Here is a 25,974-nt window from a genome sequence, read left to right as displayed (position 1 = left end):
GAAGCCTAGACAGTACTCACACTAAGTAATTCTAGCAAGGCTTAGGGTGTTCCTGGTACTGCTATCCATGTTCAAGCTCCAGCTCTAAAGTGAAGCTGCACACTATTCACTACAGCAACGCATACACACCTCCACCCCAACGTTGAAGCAAGGCTGCTCAGTCCAAGCAAACCCAGTAGACTTAACAATTCCACTTGCTCTTTTCACCTCCTTTCTGAACAATTTAGAGCTCCTGGACAGGACCCTTCTAGAGAGAGACGATAGTCTTAGCGATAGCACCACACTGAGCAAAGATCAACAAGGCTTGACACAGCAAGTGGTCATGTAACCATGGCTGGAGCCTTCCTGAAGCATTTGCACAGTCATCTATCATAGATGACATTCCCAAGCATGTCTATGTAAGTGGCAAAGGTCTGACAACATATCTACTGTTTCACCTTACTCCTATTTTGACTCCACCAGTTCATCTCCACAGTTCAGCTTAACATGTAAGCCCAAGTCTGCTTCCAGACTTGCTAGTTCTGCAGTACCTCCTGTTACACTTAGACTCCAGACTTCAAAGTACCACTTCAGATGGAAGATAACTCTTAAGATTCAGCATGGTTAGTTTCAGCTCCACCACCTGATTTGCTTTTGTTCTCTCTGGACAGCATGGACTATAAGATCAGTATCAGTTTTAAAATGGTGCTTTATATTTTATTCTTGTGAAACAGTCCACCCAGACAGATAATCTGCTTAATCTTAGGCTAGCAGTAACAGCCATTTTCACCAAATTCAGGAATTAGGATTCTCCTCTGCAAAGAGTCTTTGTCACCTGAAATCTGTGACAAAAGTCATTCAGTGAAAAAGATTATCCATGCACATACCTTTCCCATCATACCCTAGCTGATGTGGGATGTACATGAAGATTACACCTTCTAAGAAAAGCCAGCCTGACTTAGCTGCAACACAGATTTTGACCACTATATTTAGTTCTTATAATTTAAGACTTATCTTATTATACTTAGCATTCAAATCAGTCATTCTAGTTAACCCACTGTAAGGTACACTTGTTGATCGAATTGCTTATTACACTGTTGTATTAAATTTCTTCTTATTTTAACCCGCGGTTTGTGCCCTACTTGTGTCCGAGGGTGGGGGAGGGACAACGGCAACGTGGTCTCCGGTCCTGGCAGGGTTTAAACCAACACAGCCTTTTTGGCACACCAACATGGGGCACAAGAGGGCCGAAATAAGAATCAAAAAGGAACAGACCCTGTGTTAGAGCAATCTGTTGGGTGTAATTTTTCTGTTTGTATTTGTTTGATAAAATGTTTGCAATGCTGGCACACTTGCTTGCATGGTGGGGCTGGATTAATCCTTATATCCAGTGTATGATCCCTGTGGTGGTGTTTGTTATCGGTGGAAAATGTCTTATTGTGCTCTACTGGCTACTGACTGCTTATAATGTGTTTGTACTGCTGGGGGCGGGGGCGGTACCTGTTTGCTGCCTGGGCTTTAGTTAGGAGTCTCACCCCCTCTATGGGAGCGCCAGGGGAAGAGATCCTCTTGGGTTTTGAGAGTTTCAATTATCCTTGGAGCCTGCAGGCCAGTGTGATTGTGGCACAATGCTTTCTGATGTCTGCCTGATTTCGGTTTTGGCCATGCGGCACTTCTCTAACAATAGCAGTGCCCGGAAACCTGCCCCGAGGTCAGATAATAGTGAGTGGCAAAGGGTGTGGGAAAAGATGGGCAAAGGCCTGAGTCGATGGGCACACCCAATGCTTTGGAACTTCACTCCTGAGCAAATGCAGAGCCCTGATAAACTGATGGAGTGCTTAGAAAGGGTGTGTTACCAAACTGGCAAAACCCAGGAGACACAAATCGCTGCAATGTATTGGGGACTTGCCCATGCCTACCGTGTCCTCTTTAATACCACCCACTGCCCTCAAGGGGGAAAAAGGACCACAGAATCTGATAGTGAACTTACTGGTACAGCAGCTGGGCCAGGGGAACAGGCAGAGCAGAGCCAGTCTCAGTCGCCTCCACCAGCACAGCAGCTGAGCCAGAGACCCAGCCAGTGCCGGTGTCAGTCGCCCTGATACACAAAACCAAATATACCAGAAAGTCAGTTCACAAGGTGGGGGATGGGGATGAGCAAGGCCCAGCTCGGGAACAGGAGGAAGGGCCAGAGGTGATCGTCTGATCTCTATCCCCAGCTGGTTGCAAAATATGCAGAGAGATTTTGGCCGCCTGGGAGGCGAGCAGATTGACACCTGGCTGCTCTGATGCTGGGACAATGGAGCCAGTGCTTTTGAGATGGAGGGGAGAGAGGCCAGGCAGCTGGGATCTTTGGCCAAGGATGCTGGCATTGATGGGGAAATAGGGAAACAGACTCAAACCCTCAGCCTTTGGAAGCGACTCCTGCTCAGTGTAAGGGAGAGGCACCCCTACAAGGATGATATCCTATGTCAGCTAGGCAAATGGACCAGCATTGAGAAAGGCATCCAGAACCTCAGGGAACTGGCTGTGTTTGAGATGATCTATGGTGATCTGAATGATGAGCAGTCACCCATGGACCCAGATCAGGCCCCTTGCACACACCTGATGTGGCAAAAGTTCCTGAAGAGCGCACCAGAAGCACACTCGAAAGCATTGGCAATAGTGTCCTGGTGGACAGACACCCACACTCTGACAGTGGATGGAGTGGTTGGCAAGCTCCGGCAACATGAGGGAAATCTCCCTTCATCTCACCATTCCTGGGTCTCAGCTGTGGAGGAACTGTCTCAGAGGGTCCAGAAAATGGAAGAGGACATGTCCTACGTTCCACCTGCACGGGCTGATGTCTCAGCCATTAGAAGTAAACGTTTCCCCACCCAAGAGAAAGGCAGCAGAAGGCACACACCACGAGGCACCCTGTGTTTTCTCCTCCGTGACCATGGAGAAAACATGAGGAGGTGGGATGGACAGCCCACTGCCGCCCTGGCTGCACAAGTAGAGCAGCTGAAAGGGAAGACCATCACAAAAGGGGAGTCCTCCAAGAAGAGCGCAGCTCCAGTGTCCAGTCAGAAATCCCCCAGGCAGAACAGAATGGCCAATGTTATGTCTGACCCTCTTGAGGGGACCAGTAAATCATTCTTGAAGAAGTGAGCGATGATGAGCAGGATTAGAGGGGCCCTGCCTCCAGCCAGGTGGAGGAAAGGGATAATCAGATTTACTGGACAGTGTGGATCCGATGGCCTGGCACGTCAGACCCACAAGAGTATAAGGCTTTGGTGGACACTGGCGCACAGGGCACCCTGATGCCATCGAGCTACAGTGGGGTTGAATCCATCTGCATCTCCGGAGTGACAGGGGGATGCCAACAGCTGACCCTGCTGGAAGCTGAAGTGAGCCTGACTGGGAAGGACTGGCATAAGCACCCCATTGTGACTGGCCCAGATGCCCCGTGCATCCTGGGCATAGACTACCTCAGGAGAGGGGACTTCAGAGACCCAAAAGGGTACCGGTGGGCTTTTGGTGTAGCTGCCCCGGAGGAGGTTGAACAGTTGTCCACCTTACCCGGCCTCTCAGAGGATCCCTCAGTGGTGGGGTGGCTTAAGGTTGAGGAGCAGCGAGTGCCGATTGCTGCCAGGACGGTGCACCGGCGGCAGTACCGCACCGACCGAGATTCCCTGGTCCCCATCCATCGGCTGGATCCGTCAACTAGAAAGCCAGAAGGTGATCAGCAAAACTCACTCACCCTTCAACAGCCCTGTATGGCCAGTGAGAAAGCCCAATGGCGAATGGAGGCTGACTGTGGACTACCGTGGCCTGAATGAAGTTACGCCAGTGATGAGTGCTACAGTGCCGGACATGCTGGAGCTCCAGTATGAACTGGAGTCGAAGGCAGCCAAGTGGTACGCCACGACTGACATTGCTAACGCGTTCTTCTCCATTCCGATAGCGCCAGAGTGCAGGCCACAGTTTGCGTTCACTTGGAGAGGCATCCAGTACACCTGGAATCGATTGCCCCAGGGGTGGAACCACAGCTCCACCATTTGCCATGGACTGGTCCATACTGCACTGGAGAAAGGTGGGGCTCCAGAACACCTGCAGCACATTGATGACATCATTGTACGGGGGGACACAGCCGAGGAGGTCTTTGAGAAAGGGAAGAAGATAATTGAAATCCTCCTGAAGGCCGGCTTTGTCATTAAGCAAAAGGAAGTCAAGGGGCCTGCAAGGGAAATTCAATTCCTAGGAATAAAATGGCAAGATGGGCGTCGCCAATTCCCAATGGAGGGGATAAACAAGATCACAGCCATGGCCCCACCAACCTCTAAAAAGGAGACTCAGTCTTTCCTGGGCGCTGTGGGGTTCTGGAGGATGCACATCCCCAACTACAGCCTGATTGTGAGCCCTCTCTACCACGTAACCCGTAAGAAGAACGGTTTTGAATGGGGCCCTGAGCAACAACAATCCTTTGAACAGATTAAGCGGGAGATTGCCCAAGCAGTAGCCCTCAGGCCAGTCCGGGAAGGGCAGGAGGTTAAGAACATGCTCTACACCGCAGCCGGGGAGAATGGCCCTACCTGGAGCCTCTGGCAGAGAGCACCTGGGGAGACCCGAGGCCGACTTCTGGGCTTTTGGAGCCGGGGATACAAAGGCTCTGAAGCTAATTACACACCAACTGAGAAGGAGATACTGGCAGCGTACGAAGGAGTTCAGGCTGCCTCAGAAGTGGTCGGCACTGAAACACAGCTCCTCCTGGCACCCCGACTGCCGGTGCTGGGGTGGATGTTCAAAGGAAAGGCCTCCTCCACGCATCATGCAACCGATGCCACGTGGAGTAAATGGGTTGCGTTGATAACACAACGGGCTCCAATAGGGAACCCCAGCCGCCCAGGGATACTAGAGGTGATTACGAACTGGCCAGAGAGCAAAGATTCCGGGATGTCACCAGAACAGGAGGTGACACGTGCTAAGGAGGCCCCACCATATAATGAGCTGCCGGATGAGGAGAAGCAATATGCCCTGTTCACTGATGGGTCTTGTCGCATTGTGGGAAAACATCAACGGTGGAAGGCTGCTGTGTGGAGTCCCACACGACGGGTCACTGAAGCTGCTGAGGGACAGGGTGAATCCAGCCAGTTGGCAGAGGTGAAAGACATCCAGCTTGCTTTGGATATTACTGAGCAGGAAAAGTGGCCGAGGCTCTACCTCTACACCGACTCGTGGGCAGTGGCGAATACCCTGTGGAAATGGCTGCAGCAATGGAAGCAGAACAACTGGCAACGTAAGGGTAAAACCCTCTGGGCTGCTGAAGTATGGCAGGACACTGCAGCCCGTGTGGAAAACCTCGTTGTGAAGGTGCGCCATGTGGATGCCCATGTACCCAAGAGTCGGGCCACTGATGAACATCGACACAACCAGAGGCAGACCAAGCTGCTAAGATCAGAGTGGCTCAGGTGGACTTGGACTGGCAGTGCAAAGGTGAACTGTTCATAGCCAGGTGGGCCCACGAGACCTTGGGCCACCAAGGTAGGGATGCAACATATAGGTGGGCTTGAGATCGAGGGGTGGACCTCACCATTGACACCACTGCAGAGATCATCCACAGATGTGAGACGTGTGCTGCAATCAAACATGCCAAGCGGGTGAAGCCCCAGCGGAATGGAGAGCGATGGCTGAAATATGGATATGGAGAGGCCTGGCAGATCGACGACATCACACTGCCACAGACCCGCCACAGGAAGCGCCACGTGCTCACGATGGTGGAAGTAACCACTGGGTGGCTGGAAGCTTACCCAGCGCCCCACGCCACCGCCCGGAACACCACCCTGGGCCTTGAAACCCAAGTCCTGTGGCGACACGGCACCCCAGAGAGAACTGAGTCAGACAACGGGACCCGCTTCCGAAACAACCTCATAAATGCCTGGGCAGAAGAACATGGCATCGAGTGGGTCTACCATATCCCCTACCACGCACCAGCCTCTGGGAAGATCGAGCACTACAGTGGACTGTTAAAAACCACACTGAAAGCACTGGGAGGTGGGACCTTCAAAGACTGGGACTTGCATCTAGCAAAGGCCACCTGGCTAGTCAACACAAGAGGATCTGCCAGTCGAGCTGGCCCAGCTCAGTCGAAACCTCCACGTGCTGGACATGTGGATAAAGTCCCTGTGGTGCGCATGAGGAATATATTGGGGAAAATGGTCTAGTTTAGTCCTGCGCCCGGCAAAGGTAAAGGCAAACCCATCCACGGGATTGCTTTTGCCCAAGGACCTGGGTGTACCTGGTGGGTGATGCAGGACAATGGAGAGGTCCGATGCGTACCACAGGGGGACTTGATTCTGGGTGAGAACATGCTGTGAATTATGCTGTGCCTTTGTAAATTGTTGTTTTGTTATTGCTAACTGCTAAATGGCAGCTGGACATGACGCAGATGGTATAGAATAGAGGGGTGGATTATGTCCTGGTTCTGCTAGGATAGGGTTAAGTTTCCCCAGCAGAGAGGGGGAAGGGATCTCCAGCCGGGTTATTCATACCATGCTGACGTCAGGTCCAGCGCGGCAGTGCGGGAACTTTTTCTTTTGTGGCTTTGGTTGCGGGGAGCATCGGGCTGTCTGTAACCATTGCGGTATTTCCCTGTTTATCTTTTGTCTTGTTCACTGTTATTACTGTTTATTGTTGTTATCATTGCTACTGTTGTTCAGATTGCTTATTACGCTGTTGTATTAAATTTCTTCTTATTTTACACAGAATCATCTAGGTTGGAAAAGACCCTGGAGATCATCTAGTCCAACCGTTCACCTAGCACAGTTCCCACCTACAGCATATCCTTAAGCTCCAAATCGACCCTACTCCTGAACACCTCCAGGAATGGGGACTCCACCACATCCCTGGGCAGCCCATTCCAACACCATGCTTCCTAATATCTAGTCTGAACTTTCCCTGGCGCAACTTGAGGCCATTCCCTCTTGTCCTGTCCCTTTCTACTAGGCTAAAGAGGCTCAAACCCAGCTCTCTGCAGCTTCCTTTCACGTAGCTGTAGAGGGTGATAAGGTCTCCCCTCAGCCTCCTCTTCTCCAGACTAAATACCCCCAGTTCCCTCAGCCGCTCCCCAGCAGACCTGTGCTCCAGACCCTGCACCAGCTCCGTTGCCCTTCTCTGGACATGCTCGAGTCATTCAATGTCCTTTTTGGAGTGAGGGGCCCAAAACTGAACCGACATCGAGGTGCGGCCTCACCAGTGCCGAGTACAGGGGTCAGATCCCTTCCCTGTCCCTGCTGGCCACGCTACCTGGGCACACTGCTGGCTCCTGTTCAGCCGGCTGTCAATCAACACCCCCAGGTCCCTCTCTGACTGGCAGCTCTCCAGCCACTCCTCCCCAAGCCTGTAGCGCTGCTGGGGGTTGTTGTGGCCCACAGGCAGCCCCCGGCATTTGCCCTTAGGGAAACTCCCCCAGTTGGGCTCAGCCCATGGCTCCAGCCTGTCCAGGTCTCTCTGCAGAGCCTCCCTACCCTCGAGCAGATCAACACTCCCACCCAACTGGGTGTCACCTGCAAACTGACCGAGGGTGCACTCGATCCCCTCGTCTGGATCATCAATAAAGATGTTAAACAGGAGTGGCCCCAACACCCAGCCCTGGGGGACACCACTTGTGACCAGCTGCCACCTGGATTTAACTCCGTTCACCACAACTTTCTGGGCCCAGCCTTCCAAACAGTTTTTTACCCAGTGAAGTGTGCGATTGTCCAAACCTCGAGCAGTCATTTTTGCCAGGAGAATGCTGTGGGAAACTGTGTCAAAGGCCTTGCTAAAGTCAAGGTAAATTACATCCACAGCCTTTCCCTCATCCAATCAGCAGGTCGCCCTGTCATAGAAGGAAATCAAGTTTGTCAAGCAGGACCTGCCTTTCATAAACCCATGCTGACTGGGCCTGAGCATCTGGTTGTCCCTCATGTGTTGTGTGATGGTGTTCAGGATGAGCTGCTCCATCAGCTTTCCAGGCACCGAAGTCAAGCTGACAGTCCTCTAATTTCCCGGATCATCCTTCCGACCCTTCTTATATATGGGCGTCACACTGGCCAATTTCCATTCAGTTGGGACCTCCCCAGTCAGCCAGGACTGTTGGGAAATGATAGAAAGTGGTCTGGTGAGCACCCCAGCCAGCTCCTTCAGCACCCTCGGGTATATCCCATCTGGTCCCATAGACCTGTGTGTTTCTATGTGATGCAGCAGGTCACTGACTGTCTCCTCCTGGATTGCAGGGGGGTCGTTCCCCCAGTGTCTGTATTCTGGCTGTGGAGGCTGGATTTCATCAATACAACCAACCTTGCTATTAAAGACTGAGGCAGAGAAGGCACCTCAGCCTTCTCCTCATCACTTGTTACCAAATTTCCTCCTGCATCTAGCAGGGGATGGAGACTCTCCCTGGACTTTCTTTTGCTACTGACATAGAAACTTTTCTTGCTATCCTTGATTGCAGAGGCCAAATTAATTTCCAGTTGGGCTTTAGCCCTTCTGATTTCTACCCTGCATAGCCTCACAGCCTCTTTGTAATCACTGTGTGTGGTTAGCCCCTTCTACCAAAGTCTGTAAACTTTCCTTTTCTCACCGAGTTGCAGCCAAAGCTCCCTGTTCAGCCAAAGTGGTCTTCTCTTAGAGCACCTGGGGACCGCCTGCTCCTGAGACATTAACACTTCCTTCTTAAAGGGCGCCCAGCCTTCCTGGGCCCCTATACCCTTCAGGGCAGTCTCCCAGGGGATCCTTTCAAGCAGGTGCCTAAACAAGACAAAGTCAGCCCTTCTGAAGTCCAGGATGTCAGTCCTACTTAGCTCTCTACTGAACTCTCTAAGAGTAGAGAACTCTATTATTCAAACATCACAATCCAAAGACAAGATCCTTGTTAGACTTAGATCTGTCTCTAGACTAGAAAGATAAGAGCATTTTTACTGTTGTTTGAAAGAACATATTAAGTAAGTCATCAGATCATATAAAAAGTAAAAAATCAGTAACCAAAGAGATTAAAAGGAACCCATATTCAGTTTAGTTTGGGTTCCTAAGTGTAGGCTATCATGACTCACTGCACTGAGAAGACAAATCATTTGTTGCAGGAAGATTTTAGGCAGAGGCATTATACCAAGATTAAGACGACAACCCCCTTCTGGTATTTTGTTAGACAGAAGGCCTCCAGGGACTGCAGTATCTCCAGTTACAAATACCGACACTCTTAGACAGGTTTGAAACATCCTTTCAGAACATACTTGAGTCACAGTGCACCTGAAACTGCCTTTAGCTTCTATTGCCCATCTACTTCTAGGCATAAAGCTTTCATTAATATCTCCAGCACACCATTGCATGGAGGAGTTTAGTATGAAATTCCATAACTGCTAACTTGTGCATAGACAGCTAAAAGAGGGCAGTGTATCCTTATGCTTTCACTTTTTCTAAAAGAGAGGCACTTAAGAGATTACTTTGTTCTGCATCTGGTTTCATGTCCGGTATTAGAGCCACTTGTGCCAAATTTACTGTTCTGTGTACAACGAATTCCAGGTCACAGCAAAGCAGCTTGATTCCCTGGCTGTGATTCACCTTCTGCAACTAGACTATTATTTCTTGTCTTGCTGCCTTCAGGCAGGAGTAGCAGCCTGTTACTACACTCAAGAATCTGCAGAAACTTAACTTCAATAGCTCCGGATGTTCAGAGACAGGGAGGGAAGAAAGAGGGTCTGGGCCAACAACACATTATTAATCTCATGTCTCCACCTTACCCAGCAAGCTCACACTCTCTTCTATTCTCTCTACCCCTGAGTAAACATATTTGCTGCCAATTAGTGATATCACATGATTTTGTGAAGTATTTCTTATCTTTGAGAGAGTGAGCTATTATTCCAGAGAGGCAAGTCCCAGAGTAATTAAGGACTTAAATAGCTCTCTACCCTGGAATAGTTTAACTAAATACTTCTCACTTAGCCTAGTCCTTGCTGAGGGAGGGAAAGCAGAGAAACTTTGTCACCCTATCCCAGATAAGCAAGCTAAGGCATGCTAGCAGTATTGCTATTTCCCAACAATTCATCTCCTACATGCTTCTTTGAATTTTTTTTTTTCAAAAGAGCTGATGGTGGTCTCACAAGCTTCCTACCTGTTCACAACTTCCACAGCATGAAAAACAGACTGCTCAAGATCAGTATCAACCTCTTCATATCACATAAGGTGGGGTCAGACTGCCAGCTTCAGTGATAAGATGGGGTGCAGTAGTTTAGCTAATCGCATTATCTAAACTTCTGCCTACTGAAGGCAAGTAATAGCCAACAAGCCAGAGGCTAAGATTCATAAGGCTGCGATATTAAATGTTATTTTTTTAATACTCTTTTTTAAAATCAGTTCAAAAGGCCATCATGAAAAGTGACTACGTCTAGGACTTGAGGTCTCTTTGTGGCTTTTTGTAAGTCTCAATACTTGGAAATCTAGATATAATAATTGAACAAACAGATGAAGCATATTCCACTTATGCCACAACAGATGTAGTTAGCACACACACTGCCCTACAGGACACTGTCAAAGCTCACCTCTCAGGTATGCCACTTAAGTCTAAGCTTCATAATCAGTCAAGAACAGGAAGCTCTCCCCACTCTACTAGAAGAGAATGAAGTGTCATTTAAATCTAGATACTCAAGATAAAGAAATACTGTATTTAAACCTAAAGAGAAATATCACCCTTGGAAGACAGATACAGAACTGTCCTTAGTAGCAGATTTTTGCTTACTACCTACGGGAATGAGATGTGTTGGTTGAGACTCTTCCAGCTTGTTTCTCAACCAGTCGAAGTCCTGGTATCGCCGTCGGACAGAATACTCTGGCAAATCAAACTCTGCTCGTGTGGTCTGGAAAAGAAGAACAGGATGAAATTAGAGTGCACCAAACCTTTCACTCCAGAGCTTATCAACAAATGCAGTACAGTTATCGCTGGCAACGGTTAAGACAGACAAGCCTTGCACAGGGACTCTATCCCCAAAATTGTGTTTGCAGCCAACATGAGAGAAAGGTTCTCTGGCCTTTCAAGCAGTGAGAAAGCCAGCAATTAGAAAAATTATTTCTTGGAACTGGTGTGTTCTTAAGACCTATTATATGTTCTGTTCAGATAAACTCTGAGAAGAGGCTGTAGAGAAGGGAGTACTGTGCACCATGTTAATCTCTTGGTACTTGCAAGCCTGCAGGGAAGACTGTATAAATTCTTTATTCCAAGGTCAAGACTGCTCTTAATTCTCGATGGCTAAAATAAAGGTATTTAATGATTTGCTTGTTCTATGATGTGGATTAACTATGTGTGAAAAAAGTGTTTCAGCACTGCACCATATTCCAGAAGTGACAGGCTTATTACACTCCTTCAGAGCTGAAAGTTTAGGATACAAATCATTGCTACGTTTGCCAAATGACTGTTTTTGTTGATTTCTGATGAAGAAATGAGTCTGTTTATACTAAGTTTCTAAAAATAAAAAAAATAATGGGCAAGACATTTTCAGAGACTTATTGAAGACTACAGCACAGTAGTGCCTTATCAGAGATACACATTAAGTTCACAGAATGGGTTGGGAGGGACCTTAAAAATCATCTAGTTCCAACCTCTCTGCCATAAGCAGGGACACTTTCCACCAGACCAGGTTGCTCAAAGCCCCATCCAACCTGGCCTTGAACATTTCTAGTGTTTATAGTTAAATCTTTAAAGTTTTCATTCTCTAGGGCAAGGAGTTAAACTTGCCATTACAAATTTGGGACAGAAGGTAAGTATGAAGAGAAATCACTGGCAAATATTTTGTTCAGTCCTCAAACAGTTTATGGCCTAGATAGCCAACTGCATAGGGCTGCTTGTACAACACCTACTGCAAGTGCCTAAAAGCACTAATGAAACTGTGTACCAACTAGGATTCTCCACTAAAGAGCCTGGTATTGCGATAGTGATGATTGGAAGGTAGACATCGCACTAAGAAGTACAACTCAGAGAAGCCTAGAGAGCTATACTTGGTTACTTACAGCATCAAGAGCATCATACAATGAAGGTGATGCTGCAGTGGAAGCACACTACATGTCTACAGCTAAACATCAAGAACCACTGCATTCTGGGGAATACACCAGTTCTCCTAGCTTTGAACTGGTATCAAATCCAGCACTAGGTTGCTTTGCTACTCCTAGCCACTACAACGGCCTGCTAAATTCCAGCAGAGATTTTGTATTTAACTTACAGACTGAAAGTAACTGCCACATATTTGGAAAGAGCCAAGTAGCAGCATTTAGATGCTATCTGCCTCTCCACTTGGTCTCTGAATGGCTCCAACTCCTCACTTACTGCATGTTACTCCCACTAATCCCCACTGGGGACCCTGTGCAAGTTCTATGCCAGAAAACTCCTTCTAGGGGAAAGTTAGCAGCCTTAAGAGACTATCAGCAGAACAGTAGCTCTAGTATACTGTAAACAGTATGCTAATGTGATATTACCTATGAAGTGGTTTTGTTTCAAGAGACAGAAAAGAAATCAAGCTCATCTCCTCCCTCCTCTGACCTATGGTCAGAGATATCCATGTTAGTCCATGGACTAACATAATGAATGCTTACCAATGGAGCAGTCATGTTTGGAGATGATGGACTACCAAGATCTAGATATCCACTGTGGATTTGTGGTTCACTCAGCTACACTTCAGAGTAACACCAACTTACTTAACATGTTAAAGTGCCACACTATAAATTAAACTTCTGAGACTTCACATGAATTATTTTCACCTGTTCTGAGTAAGGGACTGAACGGTATTACACTAGAACAAGATAATTCACACACATATAGTCAGTCGCCATCAGCCAGTGGTGCTGACTGCTTTGTTCTTTTAACAGAGCAGTTTTAACTCAGCCTTGCAGGAAAAGACCTGAAATTAAGAAAAAAAAAGTAATGATTTAGTAGTGGGAAGAGCTTTTGTGAACTAGCTGTCACTGGGCAAAGGCCTCTTAAGAGATCAAACAGTGAGTGAATGTGAGTAATCAGGATGTATGCACACTATACTGTCTTCACTTTCATCCTCATGCTGTAGGATAAGTCTCTCATCTGTTAGCACTGAGAACCTTATTGACCAGTATTCTGCTAACAGTTAAGGAAAACTGTATAGGTACTATTCAGTCTAGAATAAGGAAAGCAGTGTAAGTCCCAGTGTACAAACTTTACAGTAGTTACTGTTCTCTAGCAAACTGCTTTTGCCGCCTTTACATCAGAAGCAGATTTGCAAAGTTTTCCATCTATCAGGTTTTGTTCCTCAGAGGGAGGCAGATGAAAATACATCATAGTCATCTGTATTTCAGTGTTTGCTGTACAGGCTGTCAAATCTAGACAGCAAATAAGCTTTTTAAAGACTATTTGGACAGAGCATAAGGGCTCTTCAAGGCTTTAATGACACTTCACTAATGCTGAAAGAATTTGGATCTCAGATCAAACTGTTCATTAGCTTAGCACAAGTTATTTTTTCCAGACTGCACACAAGGAGGAGGGTCTCACTGCTGTCCAGGGATGGCAAGTGAAATGTCTATGTTTTTGACACAGCTGAATTCCTCCTGATTTCTTAGTAGGATCCATAAATCTCATTTTGCAAGTACACATGTGTCTCCCAAAGGAAGCTGAAAAACTTATGCAGCAGATATCAACCTCCCAAAAATAATGGGCAAGACATTTTCAGGGATTTACTGAAAACTCCAGCACAGTTCCACTAGGTCAGCACTGCAGTATTCTGGGCTCAGTTTTACTTGCTGGAAAGCAGACACTTTCACATCTGTTGTTGGAATAGTTTTGACTTAAGGTAGTATTACAGCAATCACCAAGTCTTGGTCTTGTGTAAGATTCTTGTCTTTCTTGAAAGGAGTTAGCAGACAAACCTAAAGCTAGCCTGCAATGACTATGTGGAAGTATTTTTATACCCCAGTTCTAGTCCCTTACTTGGTATACCTGACTATGATTCCCCTCCATGTTACTGTTTAAGTTGGGGGCAAAATCTTCAACTAGAAAGAGAATGGCAGAGAGAAGGGAGCAAGGTTTCATTTGCCTGAAATAGCTTAGCCTGTTTGAAAAAGAGCTCATAGCACTTATACCTGCTCCTTTCTAGGGATCAAGCTGTTTCATGTGCTCAGGTAACCTACCCAATGCATGTACTGTAAGCAGGAGAAGAGAAAAAAAAATCCAAGACCACTACTTCAGTACTGACTGGTTTGAAAGCCTCTCCTTTCAAGCCTGCAGAGCATCTGCACAACTGAGGAATAGCACACAGCTGTTCAGACCTCCATGGGAAAAGGCACAGAAGATATCCTGGCTGTCCTAGAAAATACAACAAAAGTGAAAATAGAAGCTTATGTTTCCCTTGGGAGAAATGACTACATAAAGGTAAGTTTTATTTCCCCCACCTACTCAGAAAGATCTGCTTGATAAAAATCCCTCTAGAGTGCACCTCAGACCATCTGAAGAGCAGAGAGCCATATCATCAAGAACACCCAAGACACTTCAATCATCGCAGCAGGACTAATTAAATTCCAACACAAGTTTCAACTGCCTTTTTTCACCAGCCTCCTATATAAGAAAACTGTTGTGAGCAAGAAGAAAATAGGGAATAAAAGAGTCAAGAGAACCAGGTCTGAACCACTGTCTTCATTATTTTGGGGATTCCCATTACATTCTTTAAATTCATTCCCCAGAAGACAGGCTGGGGAACGGTACCTGAGTCTTACTAGGAAGCCATAAAAGCAGGGGCACAAGCAGGACCAGGCAACTTTCTTCTCAGCTTCCCTACAAGCCACTGTTTCAGACAAAATGTTTTGGACCTTTCTTCAGCCACCTGCTGACAAAGGTATCAGTAGAGAAGTCTGGGGCATACTGCAAGACTTCTCTGTTCTGCTGTTACAGTAAGGACCTTCCTGAGAAAAAAAAAAATCAACACAAACCTAAGACTGCAGACAGGTTATGCTTCCCTACAGTGGTGTCCAGTCACAGCTACAAGCACATGTTACAACGCCAGCAATTACATTCCCCTCTTCCACCTACTGATGCTGCTTTTCACAGCAATGAAGTCTTCAGCATAACTCATTCTAGGATCAATGTTTATTCAAACCTTTGAGGTCCCAGTAGCATTCTTAAGTGAATAAAGAAGAAAAAAAAAAAGCAGCCATCCCTGCCTCCTCATCCAGAGCCACCAGAGAGCCTTCCAGCCCTTCACAGGTCTCCAAACTCTCTCATGCAATGCTACAAGGCAGGTGATGAGAAGGTATGGCCTTACACTGATAACAAGAGCAAGGTGTGCTATAGAACCTTGATCTACAATCTGGAGGTACAAGCATCTCTCATCCTCATCACTGTCTAGGGATTACTCCTGTGCAGCTTTTTTGCCATGTTTAATTACTGCTTTAAGCTCCAATGGCCAATTGGGCAATTAGTTTGGCATCAAAGAGGCCTTGTTCATATGACAAGAATGAGTCAGACCATTAATACTGTTAGTCTTCCAAAAAGTCTTTTCTTAAACAACAGTAGATAGTGCTAGAGGTGCTGACCCTAAAGGTTAGCCAAAAGTTTACAAGAATAATAAACCTGAAGAGGTGAGGCTTTCACAGTGATTGGTAACAATAAATTATGCACTGTTTCACAATAGCATTGTAATGCTATAATACAGCAGATTTATGTGCTACAGCGAGATGCCAAATAAAACAAGTATTAACAGACAGGTAGGTAGATATGCAGAGTTAGAAGTACAGGACAAGGTTTTTTTAAACTACAAGACAACACTGTTGGATAACTCATCTGATCTAAATATGGTAAATACCTTACCCACGCTCCAGAGTTCAGCTTTAAGAAGGAAGGGAACCCTCATGTAAACTCACAGGTTTCTAAGCAAAGGAACGTTACTTGGGTGCCACTGTGTAGAGATATTTTATCTTGACAGAATAAACAGGTCTTAATTTAAGAAGAAACAACTTTAGCCAATTTTAACCATCTGCCTATGGAAAGTTGCATCTCATTTTGCCCATCCCATTGCTTCTGATGATATAACTGCTGAAGGCTAAGTTTGACCAAGTAGAAAAGCTTTCTACAATACCTGTTAACATTTGCTAGTAGTTAAGATACAGCATTTCTTGCAAGATTAAGACACCCAGAGCAACAAAGAATGACAGGCCTACGTTAAGTGTGCAGTAAGAGGTAGCTACTATTTTAGAGAAACCACATTTTCTCTTGTGCAGTCTGAAAGTAGAACTTTTGAGTAGACATTTTGAAAAAAGTGGCCTAGAAAGGCTTCCTTATCTCAAAGGAAAATATTCTCTCCAGTATAAAGTGCCATCTAAGTAGGCCAGAGGAACGTTAATCTTTTTGGACAAGTGGATCAAGTATGTTCCTAGAGAAGTTCATGAACACTTTTTGCCTTAGGTAACGACAAGTGCCCAAAACAGATGTCAACATCACCTAGAAGCTGATGCTAATGAGAACGAGCTACTTAACAGAAATCAACATTCCTGTTGCGAGTGCAGTGGACTTTTCAGATCACTTGTCCTATTAGTGTAATTAGATTGCATTAATGATTGAACTACAACACACGATAAAAAAATCCCTAGCATATTTCTTTTGGTAGGCTATAGCATTCTTATGCTACTTAAGTTTTAGCAGCAGCTACACAGTCTTCTGTACCAACAACTGCATGGAAGCTCGTTTACAGTCAAGGCTCAAGATTGTGATTTAAGTAAAGGGCCGATAGAAGTAGTATGGTAAACACTTAAAAGAACAAGCTCAAAGCACTTCAGAAAATGATAGACACAAAATGAGATGATTAACAGTGAATCATAAGGCACATTCCCCTTCAGGGAAGGTAACTCAAACCAGATGGGTGTCAGATTACTTTATATGAACTAACTTTAAAGTTAATGAAAGAAACTGGCCTTGCAAGTTTACAAACAATTCTATTTAAGAGTCAGAGACAAAAAGCTAACATGTTAAAAGTTTTGAATATTTTCATATACTGAAGTAGTAACAGTTATGCTAAGAGAAGTCACACCTTCAACACATTCACAAAGTACTGAAAGACACTAGGTTCTTGTCCTTACGATAAGGAAATACAATGCAAGGCATAGATGTCCAGAACATGCCCTAAAAAACTCTCCAAAGAAAAAAGTACTACCGAAGAACATTGCTTTGTACCTTTGTTGTAACCCTGTACGTGATATATGTCTCCATCGTGCACACGTGTTTTTTGGGATCATCAACAGTAACAAAGAGGTCTCTAGTTTCCCCATCCAAGTCATCATCCAGCTGCAGTCTATTGAGGAGGGATGAGGAAGAGGCTGGGCTAGAAGTGTCCACAGGTGTTCCATTGGGTAGACTGAGATCCTGTATTGGAAAGGAAAAACCAGTAAGTGAACAGATTCACTGTGAAGTACAGTATTCTCAAACATCTACAAACATCCACTAACAAACTTCACTGGTATATTACAAGGGCTATTTATTTCAGCAGTTCCAAGGATCACCCTTTTCCAGAACACCTGAGCAATCCCCTAAGGACTGGGGTCTGAGCATTAGGTTGTTCTACTGTTTCACAACTTGAAGAGAAAGCACATTACCACCATACCTCCCCCTCAGTATGGCACAATGTGGTTTCTGTTCATGAGTAGAAGTATTGCTGAACCAACAGTTCCTGGTGAGACTGAACCAACTTAAGAATCTGAAAACAAAACAGTCAGGCAAATTAGGAGGCCTACTTATAAGACAGGCTTCAGGCAAAGTGGCACCAGTTCAGTTGACTGGAATGAAAGTCAGACTTTGCCTCTGGAGACTCCTATAGTAGAGGAAGAAGGGAAAACTTGTATTAGAGGCTTCCCATCCAGTCTATTAACTTCCAAACACATTACCAGCACTCAGAGACTGAACTGCACTACAAGACAGTCACAGATGACACATTCCAGCATCAGCACCTATGCATATCTCTCTTCTGGAGTTCTAAGGCTAATGAAAACACTGTTTTGCTTGGAGGTGTCCTTATTCCCATCCTCCCAACTCCAGGAGTATCATCCAGCACTTAGGGAAGACAGAGGCTAAAAGAATCAGCAAGTGGCTATTTTAGGCAGAGATGCACAAGGGTTTGGGAAGTCTGTAATTCCTTGAAACTGACTCAGCAGCAGTGGAAACAAAACAAAACTTCATAGCCAACTTGGAATATTCCCACACCTTTGAGTCTCACACTTTTGATAAAGACCAACTACTCCAGCTAGTGGTTACTCCACTTTGAATAAATATCACAGCAGCTTCACATGTTCTCTGCTCTAGTTTTGTAGCAGAGGGAACTGACAGCATGTGACAAGTGACACAGTACTTACGAACATCTGACAACAGTATTAGAAATTCCCAAAAATCCATGGCTCTTCAGAAAAGAGAGAAGGGTTTTCTGATTGTTTTAACTAGTAACACAAGAACAGATTTATCCAGAGAGTGTTTCCCTTGTAAGGACAAAGGTTCCTCTAGTTGCTAGTCAGAGAAACATCACTACAGCTAAGCAGCACATTAACTAGAAGTGTTTCAGTATTAGAGTTACTGCTTAGCCCCAGCTTCACACAGCCTTTGTGGCTAAATAAAACATGTAATCTTAGCAAAGCAATCCTATTTGGGTCAGATCCCCCTTGTGCATCAGTATTCCTTATGCAACTGTGGTTTGTGTTCCAGCTGGACAAGGGAAGTCCCTGTCTTCAAAAGAAGTCCTCCTTTGTTCAAGGGTTCAGAATTACAGGTGAGAGCTTCAGGTTAAAGCTACTTACAAAGGTCTGCCTTTGACAATGGCTAAGAACAGGGCTAAGTTCCTACCAGTCTTTGTAACAATCCCATCACGGGAGTACTGAGATTTTACAGAGAGCCTTCTGCCTGTTGCAGTTCTCAGAATTGTAGTAGTATTGCTCTTCACCTTGAGGACCGCCTTATGAAGTAGAGAGAATAATGCTTTAGCCTATACATTCTGAGAAAAGGGTGATCTAAGCTATTGCTGAATAACAGAGAGGTTAGATACATTCTCTCAGCTAATGCTCTGAATTGGTTGTCAACAGATGAGAGACTTCAGATTTAACTGGCAAGTGAGCAAGAACTGGAAGACAGGCACTCCAATGCTCTCTTAAGAAGAGGGCAAAAGAGCAGGATGAGCATGGCACAGCTTGCCAGCTCATACATGAGGTAGACAGCTTGAACTGCATCTGGCTTATACTCATAGGACCATGCACAACAGGAAGAAGCAATGCTACAATAACTCAGCAGATAAGGAGTTCTGTTGGGAGTTACACAGACAGAATAAGCAGAAGACAGGATAAGACTAGCAACAAGAGATGGCTTCAGAAAATCTTTAGTTCAGCTAGACAGAAGAATTTGGCTGAGTGGAGTAAAGAGCAAAGCAAACCCTGGGACACTGCAGTAGCTGTAGACCAATCTGTTTCTGTTTCCAAAAGGAAGAGACAGCTCTTCATTGCCTATGTGCAAGAAACATTAGTGTAAGGCAAGTTGTGCCAGAACTGCTGCCAGTCAAATTCTAAGCTTCCAGCATGGAAATGAATTAGCTTGTGGAAACAGCTTAAGCCTGGTTGCACAGGAGATCTCAAAAGCTTGTAATAAAGCCCTTCCAAAAGAAAGCTTAAAGAATATGAGGGAATCTGCTTAAAATATGAAAACTCTGTATCAAGGTGTCAGAACAACTGGAGGAAGGACCAAAGATAGAGCTGGCAGCCACTTTCATGAAGCTAGCAGCTTTCCTCACCAATTCTTTTGGGAGATAACATCATACTAGCATGCCTTGCACTTTTTAAGCAGGGAAGAGGTTTGCGAAGGCTGGAACCCACTTCAGTCTACTTGAGTGTGTTCCTGTAGTCGTGGGTCCTGTGGAATGTCTCAGGTCATAAAATAAAGGCTGTGATAGTTTTACCTGATCTCAGCCTTGGATGAAACACCCCAGATCTAGATCAATAAAGCTTCTAGACCAAATCTGGTTAGGAACAGGAAGGCTGATAGCTGTGGTACTGGGTAAAGAACAGAAGTGTACACAGAGTACTACTTTGCTGTACTGCCTCATCTGCAACAGCAAAACTCTCCCCAGCAGTAATAGCTGGCATCATGCCCTGCTACTTGGCTAGTTTTCAGTAGCTGAAGGCCAGTTTAGAAGCTAACCATTTGTACTTCTTAATGGGTGGAGCCTCCTAGCTAACTGCACAACCAACAGCACTTAGGACTGCGGAACCTTCGTTTAACAGTAGGCAGGATCAGTGTGCTGAAGTCTTATGCTATTGCTAGAAAGAGGCAGGCTTTGAAGTGTCACAGCAGATGGCCTAGCAATCTAAGTCATCTCAGGCTGTAATCCTTTCAGCAGAGCACCTCCTCATCATGTTAATCGGCACTGGCTTTCTTCCGTGGGACTTGGAATTTTTTGCAGTTGGGGAAGCAAGACTGCAACATCTGTTCTAGTCTGCTTTTACCATAGAAGGAAGACTGTGCCCTGCAGAGCCTAGCAGGAAAGGAGATCTGCAGCCATCTGCGTTTCTACTTGTCAAAGTAGTTATCAAACCACAAGCTTCTGAAATACTGACTAGTATTAATTGTTTTATATAACAGTGACTTCAGTGCCAAGGATTCATGCATCAGCTTCATCTTTGGTGCACCAAGTAGCTGCTCATCTGCTGTTTTAAGTACCTACCTGCATTATCAAACATCAGTACAGTTCAAGTCCCAGTAGGTACCTACTGCTCAAAGCTCTTCATGGAAAAAACCCTTTTCGTCATAACACCTGTTATTCACAGTACAGTCACACTACCATGAATCTGAGCAACCCCACAGGGTGGGCAGAGGGGAGGCTGCTTCTGGCAGCCAGGCAGATAGAATGGAGGACAGGTTCTGTCAAGACATTCTTCAAGCCTTAGAGAGCATCCACAAAGGCCTCCCTCAAGTTTTAGAGCTATTTCTAAAGTAAAGAGCAAAGATCCTTAGCCTCTGTCCCTCACATTCGCAGGCCAGTCTCAGAGCTTTGCCACCTGCTGAAGCAGGTCAGGTGAAGGTCTAGCAAGGCCTGAATCACAACCCACAGCAGAAATAGCATGACATTCAGACCTTCAAGTTTGATTTACTGGTTAAGTGCTAGGTTTTTGTGCACAGCTGTACAACCACTGACTCTTCACACATCCCTACAGAGTTTGCAGGATCCCTCAAGACACCCAAATTTACAGGTACATAAGATCAGATGACTCTAGCAGCCCAAGTTTGGTATCCTACAGTACAGGGCAACTAGGAACTAACTGCCTGTGTTTGAAATGCATGAGCCCTCCCAACTATACAGGCTGCTATCTGGTAACAAAGCAGCTTCGCATTCTTTTGTTGTATTATATAGTCCAAACACCTTGACTAGTTAGCCTGCCCAGAAACAGATACTAAATGTATCAAGAAGTTAACATTGTCCAAGTGTAAAAATCAGCTGAATTTTATAAACTTCAAGTCTGCATGTCACATGCAAATATTGAGTTGGGAAGCTTCCAGCTGATGTCATCTTCTCCCTCCTTCACCCTCCCAGAAGATTTTTCCAAGATTCTAGATCTACAGAGCAGCTTGGATCCACATAAAGTGAAGCCTCAGGAGCTTGGTATTTGGCCTTCTGGGTGGCAGCCTACCCCAATGGAGTAGTACACACCAGAGAAAGCATCCAGGAATCAATCCTTGAAGGCTAAAAAAAAAGTTCTAGAATTCTTTAGGTATTGGCCTATTGTCCAATGAAGATCACAGTCTCCTAAATTCAGTGCAGCTAGTCAATACTGCAGCTTCTACAAACTATGTTAGCTTTCGACTATCCTTTCTCAGTAAGTGTACAGCTCAACCAGACAGCAAAGCTCTCTAAGCTGTAGTCTATAAAGGAATTGGAAGAGGTGGTTCAACAAGGTCTTCCAAGCACAGATAAACTCATCTCTGGACAGGTTAGCCTGAAACCACCTGATGTTGCAAGCACATGCTCTCATTCAACAGTAGGAGACACTTAGAAGTGTTGCTGTTTAGAGGCAAGCAGTGCGCTTAGTCCCTAATGTCCTTATCTAACTCCAGAACTTTACAGCCAGGACTATTCTACTCTTAGAGCCTCAGTGCTTCACTTCTGCAATACAGAGTGCTGCACCCTTCTTCTCTTTCAAGGCATTCTCTTGCTTTTTGCCATCCATTTCCCAGAGAGACACCTCCACAGATACAGTCATGTCATGGGGACAACAATCCCACACGATTCCAGCAGGTTTCTGGAACAGTCTTATTTCTGTACCTTCAGTACACAACAATAAGCCATAGTAGAATTGTTTCTGGTGACTGGAAAACTAAAATGCTTTAGATGTGAATATTCCCAAGAACACTATAAAAGCTTGCATTTAATTTGGTTTTCAAAGACCTGTTCATAGCACTACTTGTCTTATCCCAGCAAGTTTTGAAAGCAGATTTTTTTTTTATTTATTTATAGAGTTCTCTGCTACTGGCCTGTACAGGTCAGCTCCACATAGAAAGAGAAAGAGCCCTTCTACCCTCCAGTCCATCTAGATCAGTTCATCTGTCACTGATGGCATAGTAACCTATTAGAAGATCTCACTAAGCATCTGTAGGGTGAAAGCTCAGTCTGTACAACACTATTATCCAATACCAGCTGCATACAAATACCTAAACTTCTCTTCAGATAGAGAACAGAGGAAAAGGCATTTGCTTCCCCTTTATATATGCTCAGTTTCATTCTCTGCCAGGCATCAGCATTATACTTTATTACAGGTCACCTTTGTCTTCCCACACGTATCTGCAGTAGATATGAGATACTGCATGTCCCCTCCTCTTGCACCTGTCTTCGGGCAGCTACTTTAAGGCAAGAGTGACCAAAGCAGGGATCCAGACTGCAGAGAAAGAAGAATACTCTAGACACAGTAGAGAAAAAGAGGATAACAAGGCAGTCTTGTTCTAGAAGGTTTAAATAAACAAAAAGCCCACAGTTAAAACTCCAAAAACCCCATTCATTCTATACTGATCCACAAACAAGACCGTGTTAAGTTGTAGTTTGACTAGAACTGTAAGAATCAACTTCTAAGGCTGGACCTACCCTCCCGGGAAAGGACAAGTGGTTACATGTACATCAGCTCCTGACATCCTTCTCCAGTAATGGGAAGGAGAGCACAGTGTGTGGGTGTACTCACAAGGAACAAGATTATTCCCTCAGAAGAGGTCAGTGTTTTCCACTACATTAATCACATAGAATCAGACTGCAACGTTGAGGCTATTTTAAGACCAATACAGACTGAGATCAAATCAGAAGCAACTCTCCTCTCTCTTACCTGGAAATGTGTCAGCAGAGGAGGGACAGTGCTGAATGTTGAGGACACAAGCCCAGATTTTTTATGTCCTAGCCCTAGAGGGCATTATGCAGTAAGTCTGTGGGTCCTGCAGTGATGGGCAGAAACCCCTTAACTCTAACATGCCATGCATACCACACCTGGCCCAAGTCTCACCCCTACAGTTCTGGCAATACCACTGGTATTTTGCCTATCTAACCAAAAAGCCACTAGGATTGGATCAATTTGCTCTCAGGACATTTTAAATAGGTGTCAGAGTACAGCATGCTGCCAAGCCATGAGTCTGATGACTTTGTTCTGGGGTGCATCACTCCAACTAGTGTTTCTGCTGTAGGTGAGAGTTGCCTGCAGACAGACCCCTCGGTATCCCTGAGAAAACAAGAATTTTAGATGCAGCAGCTGATTGTAACAGCATGTAGTTTGGTACCACTCAAGACCTGGGAGCATTCTTGCTTAGAAAGGTATCATATTCTGAACAGTGTTTCTTTGCACTTTGGCTGGACAGAGAAACACAGGAACAAGCTTCTCAGAGACACTACATAATTGACAAGCACTTTCCAAGCCTCTCATGCAGGTCATGAAATTCCCACTTCTTTCCTGAGGCTAACAGACAAGTTTTATAGGATGGATTATTTTACTCTGTGGTTTGTATTCCCATAAGTCATCACAGTTAAGCTAACCAGAGCAAGAATGTGGGCACAGAAATGTTTCCTACAAATCCTACCTCTGTTGCTGAAGTCTTCCAGCACTCAGCTACAATACAGCTCAGTTTCAGCCTTCCTGTGCATAGGGGTAGAGTGGGGTGTCATAAGAAGGAGTCAAGTACCACATTAGACCATCTGTTCATACAGTCTGGCTACATGTCTGTCTTTTCACAGAGTCCTTGAGATGGTGTCTGCTTTTCCTAGCCTGGAAGGGGAACTGCACAATATCACACTTCAGCTAAACACGGTTCAGGTTACACTCTAAAAATCAGGATCATGAGTGGCATCTCAGATGTTTTACAGAAGTTAAGACAAGTCCTCCAATATTAGTAAACCATGTTACTGTACTATTTTGCGCCCAAAAGGTCAAAAGGCTTTGGGGGCCTCACATTTGGCAGATGAAATGGGCTGTTATTTGGAGCAGACATTAAAGAGACACAATGTGAAGGAATAAGACATACTTTTGTCTTATTAACTCACTAACCTGACATGCACTTCCCCATATCCTCTAAACAGGAAGAAAAGTGTGACAAGTAACTGGATGCTTGCCAAATCTTATAGCTCCCTTACTGTGGCAAGGTATTTTAAATGCAAAGAGGTGTTTTAACGCATCTACAGGATGATCTGTTCTTTCTGATGAAACAGTTCCAGATCCAACGTTAGCTTCTACCTCTATTAACGAAGCACTACAGCCCTCGCAAAGAGCTTTATCTATCTACCTAAGCAACAAGCCAGTCTAGCAACTGTCCAGCAAGATTAGTTCAGTTATGTTTAAGCTGTAGAAAGTAAGAGAAGTGCTTGTGACCCAAAGGAAAACAAGAGAGTTTAACATTTGGGCAGACTTGGATTTGCATCCTTTAGCAGCCCTAAAGGTTCCTTCTTCCTTCTGCAGTTCTCAGTAGAAGGCAACAGGCACTAGATGTGCTGAAAAAATCTTCACGAATGGTAGAAGCTACACAACTTCAGAAACATTTAAAAAATGCAGACCTTTTGAGTCAAGTCTCTAGTTACTTTCTTCTAGCTCTGTTAAGTTCCATGTCCATCTGCAAGGAGTTTGTTTCAAGAATATTGTTTGTTATAAGACTTGAATTACTACCAGAAGGGTTCTGCAGCTGTGTGCACAGGAACATCACAACCCATTTTAACATGCTAAAGAGCACCTTATTAATGAGCAAGCCTAATACACCCAGTGTTTTGTTTAAAGCTTCATTTTCAGAACCTGAGCTCTGACCCTCTAAATAGTAAAGCAGCAGCCAGGATACAGACCGTGAGCAGGAAAACTCAAACCCAGCATATGACTAAGAGTCTTTCCCTATCCAAGAAGCCAGATTTATATCTGATTACAGATGGAACAGTTTGTTAAGCTTGTCCAAACTAAACTGCTCTCTCCTAGAGACATATGGCTTTGTGTTAAAGCTCTACAGACACATCATGCAGCAGTTTTTCCCTGTTCATGCTCTGGAAGTAGGTTTAACTGCATCAGTTATCTAAGTATCCAGTGACACCAAAGTGCCAGTTTGGCTGAGATGTTTTTGAGAGCAAACAGTGAAGTTTTTAGTATATGAACAGATGAAAAGGATAGGGAAGAAGTAGAGAGCAGAAACAGGAAAGGAAGAGATGATAGGGGCTGGAAAGCACTGTAGTATCCTAGTGATTATTTTGTTTAAACAAGCAAGAATACACCTCCATATTGCACTATGATGTGGATTTCCTCATGCTCTTTGTTTTATATGAGTTGCATTAGCATTTCCCCACACAAGATCACTGGAGGTTTCATGAGAGCAAGTCAGACTGACGAGACATTGCTGTGCAAGTAAAGGAGACAGAGATATTCAAAGGTTAGAATTCATTGTTTCATCTCAAACCTTGGAAGATGTGAAATAGCATGCTCTTGGAGGAACTCTGAGTCCGTTTACGCAGGTGCAAT

General features: G+C 45.0%; 1 protein-coding gene across 2 annotated transcripts in view; it reads right to left on the bottom strand.

Annotated features, from left to right (window-relative positions):
- SNX30 (sorting nexin family member 30) overlaps positions 1-25,974 on the bottom strand; it is a 58,956-nt gene that overhangs the window by 21,467 nt on the left and 11,515 nt on the right. For both annotated transcript variants that reach the window (XR_012635538.1, XM_074932178.1), the window contains exons 2-3: positions 17,168-17,356; positions 10,740-10,850 (exon numbers count right to left, since the gene is read on the bottom strand). Coding sequence is in view for 1 of the 2 variants with exons in the window: in XM_074932178.1 (XP_074788279.1) it covers positions 10,740-10,850; positions 17,168-17,356 (300 nt within the window). In the remaining variant the exon portion in view is untranslated. The remainder of the gene's footprint in view (positions 1-10,739; positions 10,851-17,167; positions 17,357-25,974) is intronic.

The sequence above is a fragment of the Athene noctua genome, chromosome Z (assembly GCF_965140245.1).
Source record: "Athene noctua chromosome Z, bAthNoc1.hap1.1, whole genome shotgun sequence".
Lineage (NCBI taxonomy): Eukaryota > Metazoa > Chordata > Aves > Strigiformes > Strigidae > Athene > Athene noctua.
This window is presented reverse-complemented; position numbering and strand designations above follow the sequence as displayed.